The following is a 12,177-nucleotide window of genomic DNA, read 5'->3' on the forward strand; positions in this document are numbered from 1 at the left end:
ATCACTTTCTATTAATACATTTTTTGATGCTGCCTTTTTATTTTTTGCTCGTTTTAAAATTGGTTTTCAAAGAACATCTAACAGATAATGAATAAAATCAGAATAAGGGCATTTTGCAGTGGGAGCAAAAACCCTTACCATATTATTATAAATTGCTGATGCACCACAACACAAAATGTACTGAAAACAGGTGGGAACCAGAAAGCACTAAGATGTCTGCAATTGGAATTAAACACTATTTTTCAATTTGTTTGGCACTGGAATTAATCTCAGGCAGGCTTGGGTTGGTGTCTAAGTGTAGGCTGAACTAGATTCTCCAAAGGAAGCATTTCCTCCACCTAACAAACATGGAACACTGCACCAGGCAGCACTTGGCCATGAAATGAATCAGTCGTGATAAGCCTGCACAAATATTGACCTGAAGTTACAGACCTGCTGATACCTTATGGCAAAGGCACTCTGTTGCCAGGGGCAGAAGGGACAGAAACATGACAACTCTGCTTCCATATCATGCTGCCATAGCTTCTACCTGGCTCATCATCCTTCTGGTGTCTCCTGGGTAAGGCATACCTTCTCCCCTCTCTAATGCTTTTATCCCCTCTCATGCCACAGCTAACTGCTACTGAGATGCTGCAGATGAACAGTCTACAAGCATTAAGGGGTTGACTATTTGGAAGCAAAGGCATTCCTGTGAAAACTGCAGCTCCATAATGTTTGGCAGAGAAAATGAGAAACACTATCAGTTATAATTGGTAACTACTTGCATCTTCTTTACAAAGAAGGAAGGAAAAGACAGTCCAAGCTATGGAGACTAGATTATAACCAAAATCACTGAGATAATCTCAAATGCTGTTCCTTAGGAGTAAATTTCCACTACAGTAACTAAACAAGAACATCTTTTTGGAGAAGGAAGTAGAAGAGAGCCCTCATAACTAATGTTCTAATCCAAACTCAAGTGTCTCCTAAATCTCAATGTCTCCAAAATCCAGAAATGCACAGATACACAAGAGCTGACCTGTGGCTTGGTTTATCCTTGGGATGGGGTACCAGAGGAGAAACAAATCAACAAGAAACCGTGAGGTTCAGAATAGCACTAGTTTGGCTTCCCCACAGCTGGTGGAAGGCAGGGAAATGCACAGGATCCAGTTCTGACCAGTCATTAGATTTAATCAGCAGCACTGCTTTTTCAGAGAGCCCTTGCAGGTCTGTAAAGCTATATCCAATTAAGCCAAGATCACGCATAACATCAAAGGAGAAAATCACATGCTGGTAAAGGGCATGCTGAGCAGTTACTCATTAACTAGAACATTCCCGTGGCACAAGTTTTGTAAACACTTTGAGAAACTGGGCTTCCATGCTTAACAGATACCCAAAAACCTCATGAAAAACACCACAGTGCTGTATGCAAATTCTGCATGTGTCTTCTCAGGAGCTGTGGAAGCACTGTGGTTATTTTGCATGGTACATAGTCACAGTTAGAGGATGGCTTTAAAATCTAAGAATGCTATTAGTCAATGATTTCCTCACTAACTGAACACAGGCAGGCATCACATCTAAAGTCCATGGACTTCTGATTCAGGAGGAAAAAAGAAGAAAAATCTAGGTGGCCATTCTGCCCATAAGGAATGGCTTGAAATAAGGAATATCTCAAAAAAGGCCATCTGCCACTCTACATCCACCACAGCACACTCATTCAGTGAGCCAGAAGGTTTCAGACCGCAAAAGGCACTGAGGGCTGATGTTTTCATAGATGGCCCACACCTGTACATGTGCAGCACAGGACCAAGGGAGCCTGGTGCTTCCAAACCAAGTTCTGATTTCATGGGCTGTACTGATCAGCAAGGGTCAGTTAAGGTTAAAGGAACTGATCCCAGCTTAGAATCTGGGAAGTAGTGAATTTTTGAACAGCTCTTAATTCTTCATCAGTAATTCATTGACAGAAAATAACAGATCAGATGAATGGCTTTCAACAGTGGGGCTGGGAACAAAGGTCCTCAATAACAAAGAAGTGGCTGTCATGACCACATAACACCTAGTAAAGAGCTTTTAATCATTATTTTCCATCACCTTTCTGCTCAGATGTTCCCCAGCAATAAGTGCTGTTCTGAATGGATCAAAGACAGGGAGTATTTACTTCTTCTCTACAGAATTTTGTAATGTACAGGAGAGGAAAAGCCCCACCAAAACCAGTGGTAGCAGAATTTTGTTCCTGCCTGAGTAAGGTAAGATAAACTCCCACCCTGGAGTTTAGAACATATGCACACCCCAATAACCTGCTTGCAACAACAACTCTGATACAAGAGCAGAATTAGATCCAGGAAAGGAAAGGAGACAATCTTGAAAACATCACCAGGAACTTGTCACAGTTGATCACATGACAGCCTGCACTATTTTTCTGGCCACAGCCAATGCCACCTCCTTCTCCACAATTCTGTCTACTCAAATTCACCACATTACTGAATGTTCTCAACATTGCATGCTTTCTCCATTGACCCTGCATGTTCTCTATGGAAGCTCCTATGGTGGTACTTTAAACAGAGAGCATCTGCTTCAAGCGGAGTTTAAAGATGTTTGGCTCTGTCTCTGTTCAGATGTTGCCCTCTGAGCTTTGACTTCTCCTATGACGTGACTCCCAAACCCCAAAAGTATGGCATCTAATTTTTTGGTGCCAACCACAATGGAACTTTGATCTGGATTTCCAGGAAGGGTTCTATACCTGATATCATATATCAGAGTTCTTCACCTGATATAATTGGTGAAGATGATGTCATGATTCTCTTTTGTAAGTCTTGCCACCACTAGCCACTGGTTTTCCCTGCTAATTTTATTTTCTGCATCATGTTGCACAGCCTAGATCTAATTGATCTGCTTTATGCAATTATGGATTAGGTTTACAGAAGGCTAATTTTGCCTTTTTTTATACTTAGGTATACAATCTGCAAATGAAGTTGCCATAATCCAGTAAACCAATTAATAAGACAAGTGCAGTTAGCCTAACGTGTCAGTGCCCCCACAGTAAGGGCTTGACTGAATCCAGTTAATGTCTGTTAATCTTTCTGTTGACTTCAGTGGGATATGGATCAAGTTAAATACATGCCCCAGCACTCCACAGCTCTGATCTAGGGGCCTTGACAGAAAATGTATAGAAGAAAGCAACCAAAACAAATTTTACATAGAGGAAAGCAAATCAGCAGCATCACCTCCATCCCTCTGTCCTCTGCCCCAAGTGCTGCTGCTTCACTTGGGAGTTTTAGTCATGGAGAGTTTCTGTATCAGAACATATGGGGGAAGAACCAACAGCTGAAGCTCTTCTTGGAGCAGCTAAGGCCGTACCCAGGCACAAGGACAGCTGCCCGTAAAATTATCAGTTAATCCTTTATTCAACTTCCAAACACTTCTCAAATAGTTAAGGGCATAAACGGGGCACAGGCAGCTCTAATTCACACCGACACCTTGAAATGCAACACACACGCACATCCTCCTGGCCAGCCTCCAGCAGGACTGAACTCCAGCCCCCAAGGGCCCTGGGGAGGGGGTACAGGGGCAAGCAGCTCCCAGTGCTCCCTCAGCCGCAAGTGAGAGCTGATCTCTGCAGCAGCTCTGCAGTGAGCCCCTCGCTGCCTGTGATCCTGCCTTCCAAGACATCGCCCCTGCCTGCCTGCCTGCTCGCAGCCCTCGAAAGCAATGATGTCACTGCACTGCTGCTGAGGCTGGGAGCAAAGAGCTGCCTGCTCCTGCAAAAGGCCAAATGGCAGCACGGGGCAACAGCCGAGGAAGGAGCAGCAGAAGAAGGTGACAGAATTTGTATCATCTGTACATATTATTTGTAAAATTTGTAAAATAATTTCTCACGCTTCAGAAGAACATGACAATTTAGCCCTTACACTTTGATTTCTCAGTCCAGCAGAGCTTTTAAAACAGCACTAATATCCATCCTCTTTTTCCCCACACACAAAGTTTTTGTCCTTGTCATGGAAACAGTTTCTCCCCACCCATCCCAAGTGCCCTAACACCTTACCATCCCTCGTTGTATCTCTGTCTCAGACGTGTGTTTCCCTTCCAGTGCTTTCAGCTGACATATTATGACATCCAGTCTCCTCTTTGCCCTTTTACCCCGAATATTTCCATGCTCTGCTTCAACAATGCAAAACAAAACTGGCTATAAACCTCTCTATGCAGCAGGTGAAAAGGCAAATGCAGGCTGCAGGGCAGCACTATGAAGTGGCAATGCAGCCCTTGCACCAGGACAGTCATTGCAGAGCTACACTTCATTCCATCAGAAACCTCTGAAATCAAGGACTCAAGCTTCTGCACAGATAAACATTGATCACCTTGCTTTGCTCCCTCTCTTCTCCCTCCCTCCTCCCACAGAGACAAAATGCAAATATAAACTCTCTTTCCTGATGTTCTGCCAAACAGGCAACTCAGAGCATCACACGTCTAATTCCCTCAGTGTTCTCACTCAATTCTGCTCAAAGGCACTGCAATGATCTTGTCTCATTCTACCATTCATGGCTATTATGTAGAGGAGACAGTATCCGCTGGCCAGCTACAAACAAATGAACAAAGGAGTAAATAAATCATTCGTGGCATGTTGGCATCTGCATTGTTTAATGCCTTTTGTTTGGGTGCTCTCCTCTGCCCCTGCATACAGAGCAGACCCCCTTGCCTTCTCAGAAGCCAGGCTTCCCCAGCGCAGCAGAGCACAGCACAGCGCAGAGCACACCTACCTTTGCGGAAACTAAAGCAGCGCTTAATTCTCCTGTAAGTAGTTTTGGGAATGAAGGGAGCTGCTGCTAAGGCACCTGGGCTGCGGACTCCAGCATTCCTGTCTTCAGGCATCATACAGGCCAGAGCCCCCACGTCCCTCCAAAGCTCTCCTTCACCAGCAGCATCCAGACAGAACACCACAATTAATCATTGCTACTGACTACTGAGGAGTTTTTGTAATAGTGTATTTTCCTCTGGAGCTAGGAGATTTGTGGTCTTCTAGATCTTGCGCAGGGCTTGAAACGATCTCGATGTTCTCTTCCCTGCTTCAGTTTTGCTTTGGGGAACAATTTCTTTCCATCTATTTCCTTTAGTTTCTTTTATTTCCTGCAGTGAGACAACTGCCTATTATGCAATGTCACAACAAAAGAGTTTCAGCAAAAAGATGTATCTTCCATTCAAACAGAAGTGCCTGCACAGATGGACGGGAGAAAGACCTCTTCCTCCCGGCTGGAACAGGAGGCTGAGTGGCAGAGACTCTAATTCCACAGCAAAAGCTCAGCACTGTGCGGTGTGCAAGGGGAAAGAGAAGAACAATACCAAAAAGGCCACGGAAGAATCCCTCAGGATACAACACTCCTCGCTGGTACCCTTTATGTCCGCACCCGAGAAGCAAAAATAACAGTCAAAGCTCTTTGTCCATACCAGATTCCTCCCCAAAGTCCTTTCACACGGCCAGCTCCTCGTGTGATGCTCTCACGGGCTTCTCGCTTGTTTTATTGCCTTCCAACTACCAGGAGCTCTCCGGGGAGAGGCGCGTCAGATGCGGCAGCGGCGCATCCTTGCCGGCAGGATCCCGGGAGCGGCTGAGGAATCCGTGCCCGCAGCGGGGATGCTCTGGCGGCAGGGCTGGCAGCAGGGCAGGCAGCAGGGCTGGAAGCAGAGCAGGCAGCAGGGTTTGCAGCAGGGCAGTGCCGCTGCCGCCTGCGTGCAGCAGGTGCGGGGCGGACGCGGCGCGGCAGCCGCAGCGCAGGTTGGAGGCTCCTCGGGTGACTTTGAGTTGACTTCAGGCTGTGCCTGTCATGTGCGGCGGCTGCGAGAGCGAGCGGGCTGCGCCCGGCTCCTGCAGGAGGTGCCAGACCTTACACTGCTACCTACCCCTGCTAAAATGCTCGTGCTCCTTCTCCTCGCCTCCTCCCTCCCCGCTTACTTGCAGGCTCTGTAAAAAATTGCCTTTTTAATCTAATCAGGAGGGGAATTTCATGTGCAAACAGGCATTACATGCCCTGCCTCATTTGCATTTCTTTTCCCTTTCAGATTTTTCTTTCCACAGTCACCTTATTCTTCTGGTGCAAAAAACAACCTGTTTCTGATGAGCTTAGCAGATTCCCACCTGCCCCCCTCCCACCTTCTCCCTCCAGCACAGGTTAACAAATAACAATTTAATGATAAGGTTAATTATTTACAGAGCTCCTCGCACTGGTACCAGGAGTTTTCTCCTGCTGCCAGACAAACTTTAAATATTAGTGGCTCAGCAAGGCTTGTACACATCCGCTGCACACACACACACACAGAGCTTACTTACAATGCTTAAAAGAACCAGAAAATTCACGTTACCCAAAGTGGCACTTGACTTGTGTGACACCAGGCTATTGCGGTTTACCATTAAGCACTGAAATTCAGGAAGCTGATAGAAAACGAGTGTTTTGATTAATTAGCTGTCTGAAATAATGTTGTGTTGCAAGTAATTACTTGTTAGTGGCTAGTCGTCATCATGTGATGGCAACTTTCCTGTATCTTTTTTAATATGTAAAACCATTTTTAACTTCAGCAGCTACAGATCAGAAAGGCAGGCTCTTAAGACATCTTAACGCAGAAGTGCCTGTCTTAAGAAGAGTCAGACTGTTGCAGCAGCTGTAGCAACATCCCCATAGCAAGGATAATAAAAATATGACTCTGTCTGGTCATTCATAATTACAGAAGAGTTAACAGGATTTATTTATACTTGTTAAGATAGCTCTATCAAGTAGTGAATAAAATGGAGGACATGTTGGAAACTTGGTTCTTAATGATGACACATCCCAGGATACTGCCTCTGCCTTGTTATCACAGTCAAGCTTTCTCCATGAACACTACACTCTAAACTATGTTCCAGCTATTTTTGCATTTTCCAGGGAGTTAACTGTTTGCTTCCCAATGCAAACAACCCTGAATCAGTATGCTTGCTCAAGAAACCCAAAAAGAAAAATAAAAACATACTTGGAAGTGTTTTAACTGCAAATTAATTGGAAAGGTAATGCAAGGATTGCACCCCTGTAGTTTAATGCAAATCAGCAAGTAAAATCCTCAGCAAGGTGCCTCCCTCAGTAACTGGCATTAAACATTCCTACAACAATGATAGTGTCCTGAGAATTTTCTTGGTGGCTGGAAGGATTCCCAGCTGCAAATCACAAATAGCTCTTGCCCTATAAAAGCAAACGAGGAGCTGGTGAAGAAAGCACAGGGTCAGGACTTGAGAGATTTGGTTTCTATTTGTAGCCCTCTTCATTGACTTGGGCTAGAATTTAGTTTCACCTAATGGCAGCTCCCTGCCTGTGACATGTGGAGACACCTCCACTTGCAGGAGAACAGCAAGGCTGCCTTTCCCTATTATCTGCCATAGAAAGATACTGTGGTGCAGGAAGCACAAAAATCCACAAAGATACTCTCTGAAAAACCCACTTCTGCTGAGCCTCCAAATGTATTACTGCCACAGCAGCTTATGCTGCCACTGGACTGGAGCAGGAGAATGCTGAGGAGCTCATCACAAGGCCTGCTTTCTGCAGAGAAAGCTGGGGATGGGTAATCTTTGTGCTATGTAAAAACCAGGTTTCTTACCTAGCCTTGACTACAGAAGACTGTGCTACTTAGATCTTCTCTTTCCCAAACCAAGTCCCTATACCTGTAGCAGTTCATGCCTTTTAAGATAAAGCTTTCATGTGGTGAGTTTTGGGATTTTTTGGTATGTTTTCCTTTTTTTAAGCATTTTAAGACCTACACTCCCAGATTCAGGATTGTGCCATCTTATTTAACATAAAGGGCCAGATGCCAGTGACATGACAGATTTGCACCATCTTTTCAAGGCACATTTTCCCAGGAGAAGCCATGGAGAAGGCAGTCATGTTCCAGAGATGCCAGGCAGGCCCTAGCTGGCCAAGTCCCTCAGTGCAGCCCACCAGTGAGGCCAAAGTCCTGTCCTAAAAACTGTGTGATCTGAATAAAGCACAAAGGAAGATGAGTGACCTACAAGAAAAGTTTTCTTTAAAGTTTCCATTAGTCCATCCTCCTGCCTCCTGTGTTCTACCCAGCAGTTCAGAGACAGAAATCAGCAAAAAGAGTTTTCACTGATAACTGCACTTCTTGATCATGAAACAGCACAGACAATCCTGCCCTCCTGACTTTTTGCCAGCAATCTGCAGACAACAATATTCATTTGCTGCAATACAGGTGTAAGAAAATATTTCTAGCCTCAGAGTTAGAGATTTGAGAGGTCCAAGCAACAGACTGATTAACATACAGACATGTTGTGCAAGAGTATCAATCACACTCATATTATAATATAGATATTATCACCAGAATAGTAATGATGAAAATTAGTACAATAATTTGCCATCCATTCAATGTAAGAGAGCTTTTATAAAAGGCAACTAGACTCCCAATGATAAATTTTGGTTCAGTACTACTGAAATCACTGGAGATGCCAATCAAATTCCCACACTGTTAGTGCTAATATTCTGAGGCACAGTTTTATATAACACTATTACTGCTCTTAGCTGTCACTGGCAGGAGAACTGCTGACAGCTTTTCCAACAGGCATTTAAGAAACACCATGGATGGTTTTTCAGCTGGTGACCAAAGGAATTACCCTGCAGGAAAGCTGATTTCATACAAGACCAATCTTCTTTAAAACTTCCCCTCACACTATCATGTTCTACCCTCACCAAGGGAAGCGGTTCCAGACAGTTCAAAGTCTTTTAACTGAGCCCTCTGCATGGAAACATGTTTACTCCACTTTTCTGGAAATATCTAGACCATTCTCCTCTTTACTTCCAAACCCTGGCTGTGACTCGGAGATAGCAGGAGAGCCCCTGTGAGCCTTTGTGCATCTGTGAGCAGTGCATGTTCCCTGGGTGACTCACCTCCTCCGAAGGGCGCCCATATAACCCTGCGGATGGATTTCACCCAATCCTCCATGTCATTCTGCGTGCTCGCCATGAGGAGGTAGGTCTCATGATTGGCTGTCATCCGCTCCCGGTCTGCTCCTGCAACACAAGACAATTGCCTTAGGAACCCTTTGGCTTCCCTGCCCAGCCAAGCTCCTGCCACTCTGGCTGCTGGAAGCACCAGAGCAAGCAGACGTGGACACCGTGCAGTGCTCGCTGACAGACATGGCATGAAAAGAAGGTCCTGTAAGTACATTCCCCATGAGACACTGAGGAGTTGTCATGCTTCCAAAAGGAAATGAGAGGATAAATGTCATCAGTAAACAAAAACAGCCCCATGCTGTTCCAAGAACCACGGGGGCCTGCACTAATCTGTAACTTGATACACGCACTGGAAATTTTGCAGCAGTTACTGTACCATGATGGAGAGAATAAATACAGAGACTGATAAGGGTGCTTTGAACAAGTGGGGATGACTCCATTCTTATTTTCAGGAACACACTGTGCCACATTCAGGGCAGTAACACTTGATACACCCAAGTGCTGCTGTGACTCCCTAAGGAGAAGGCAGATGACACGGCACAGCCCGCTGCCTTGGACAGCTCTGATGAGGATTAGATTAAAAGGGAACACGCTGCCTTTTTATCCTTTCTGTAAAGAATGGGCCCACACCAAGAAGGTCAAAACCAGAGCTTGGCTTGCCACAGCTCCATGTTTTCAGACCTGTAGTACTGTTTCATCTCCATTCTAAAAGGCACCTTAGTGCAAGGGCACTGAGGATTCAAACCACCTTTCCAGCACTGCAGAATGCCAAACCCTTCCAGAAAAAGAGTGGCATTTTAATGCCCTTTCACTGAGCCAAGGGCATACACCAGTACTTCACACACGAATGCAATGCACCTAGAAATCCTGTCAGTCCTGTATTCACATCTTTCCAGCTTCTTACATTCCCATTTTTTATCCTAGTGATATCTAAAGTAAATATCTCTGCTCTTTACAACAGGAATACTGCTCCTGGAAGAGTGCCATGCTTAGTGCTGGGCATTCACACAGCTAGGATTTTAAAGAGAAATTTCTTAAGGACTAGAAAATCCTGGCCCAAGTATTCTGTATTAATTACTCCTGTAGACCAGGCTTTACAGAACTAGGACACACAACTGTAAAAGAGACTTAACTGAAACTTGATGAATACAAAAGCCAGACATTGGCAGATTCTACTGAAAATTTATTCTTAATGATTGCATCATTACTTAAAACTTAAAATTTAACTTGGAGGTAAACAGATATTCTGGTTTTCTACAGCCAAAACTTAGCCATTCATATGCCCTATGCTACCCTAAAAGGCATCAAAACAAATAATGCAACAACCTGAACTACAGTACATTTTAGACCATACCACTTTAAAAGTCTAAAGAACACTGCTTTTTTTTTTCTCAAGATATAGTAATGATGAACCTATATCAATACTAGAAAAATATCAAGATTAGTTTTTTTAAAAACCTTTTCAGTGACTAGCCCAAGGTCAGGACAAAACATGGGACTTAACTTCCGTGTTAACTTCCGTTCCATCCTTTTTACCACAGAGAATGAGGGTAAGGGGACAGGGAAGCATCAGAATCCCAGACCTTAACGTTCCACATCAACCCTGCCCTGCAGAAAACACACAGCCACAGGCCCTGGGAACTTGCTCCCCATTTTTACCTTTTACATATCCATTTAAACCAGAAAGATGACAGATTTCTCATTCAAGGACAAAAAGGAGACATGATACTATCCTTCAGTTTACTTCAACAGTATTTTACACATCATCTATACTTCTCACCCTAAAAAGATCAAAAATTAAGGATAGAAGCATAAAACCTCAATATATTCTTACAGCTATTAAATATAATAGTAATAAAATCAGCACAGAGGAAAAATAATGCACCACAATTGAATCATTTCGGTGGCTTATAAAACCTGAAGAAATTATTTATCATATTGCACTGCAGCTCCTTTTCATTTCAGTGGACTAGGATCTTGCAAGCTGCCACTCAAAAAAAACCCCAAAAAACATGCATAAACATAATATATATCAGATCCAGCAATGAAAAAAAAAGTAGTGACGTGGCTTTTTCACTACAAAGACAACAAAAAATATGACACGTGATGGTACTCTGGTGCTGCCAGATTGATCCATATTCTTTTAATAGCCTGAAAATTTAAATTCAACAGATTATGTAATACTTGCTTAACAGATGATGCAGTATTTACCAAGTTACCATGTTATGACAAATTGGAGGGTGTTCTCCAGATAGAGTGGATTAATCCCAGAAGTCTAGCTAGCTTATTTACAGTATGAATTCCAGAGCAGTACTTTAGCTCAGGTAAACACCCACTGAGCCAACACACAATCAGCCTGATTTTGCAGAGAAGGAAAGCATAATGTTTGGCTACATTACCTTGAAATGAGAAAGTGAAGCTTTCCTAACAGAAAGAGCTTCATCATTTTATAGCAATTTTGGAGCTACTTTGTAATTCACATCCCTTTCTTTCACACACAATATTGGATCTTGCAGGGTTCTCCTACTTGTGTGTTAGTGTAGATATTATTCATTAACTAAAGCCTCATTAAAAGATTTTTTGGGACACAATAGCACCTGGATTTGTGTTTTACTGCAAATATTAATTTTTAGTGAGAGCATATTTTAAATGCAAAATTTACAAGATAAGACAAGAAGAAATGACCATGATTTGGAAAAGAAGTCATCTCAGATAAGAAATATCAGAAAAACAAAAACAGAATTAGGACCTTTCCGAATCTTCAGTAGTTCTGCAGGACATTTGTTAAAGACATTGTTTGGAACATCCACTTCCATTCTTTTTTCCTTCTAATACTTTTGCTATGACCACAATGAAGCATGAGGAGACCATCATCTCCAATAATCAGACATCTATTCATACCACAGATATCAGCATTAAGAACATCAACTTGAAAATGGTGCTCAGCAAGAAGTCATATTGCAGATGTAAATCCATACTCTTTTCCATGTGTAAACCATAACCTATTTTACCTATATTGTTTTCTAGTTTCAGGTTACGCCCTCTCAATTTTCCCTGCCTGCATTCGCAGTCCAAGAAATGCCTGAGCCTGTGTGATGTGGCCTGGTTGTGAACAGCACAACCAACTCAAGGGACTGGAATATGAACTCCACTTTTCCCCATCTTTTTCCCTTTGTTACTTTGCAGATGCCACAGGAGCTGGAAGAGTAGAACCCACCTGACC

At 43.4% G+C, this 12,177-nt stretch overlaps 1 protein-coding gene across 4 annotated transcripts in view; it reads right to left on the minus strand.

Annotated features, from left to right (window-relative positions):
- ARHGAP24 (Rho GTPase activating protein 24) overlaps window positions 1–12,177 on the minus strand; it is a 192,353-nt gene that overhangs the window by 31,330 nt on the left and 148,846 nt on the right. For 3 of the 4 annotated variants that reach the window (XM_005485331.4, XM_014265860.3, XM_074540829.1), the window contains one exon: window positions 8,889–9,011. In XM_005485331.4, the coding sequence (XP_005485388.2) occupies window positions 8,889–9,011 (123 nt within the window). Of the gene's footprint in view, window positions 1–4,730; window positions 6,078–8,888; window positions 9,012–12,177 lie in introns of those variants that run through there. The other variant, XM_005485332.4, reaches the window with a different exon arrangement.

Source organism: Zonotrichia albicollis, chromosome 5 (genome assembly GCF_047830755.1).
Source record: "Zonotrichia albicollis isolate bZonAlb1 chromosome 5, bZonAlb1.hap1, whole genome shotgun sequence".
Lineage (NCBI taxonomy): Eukaryota > Metazoa > Chordata > Aves > Passeriformes > Passerellidae > Zonotrichia > Zonotrichia albicollis.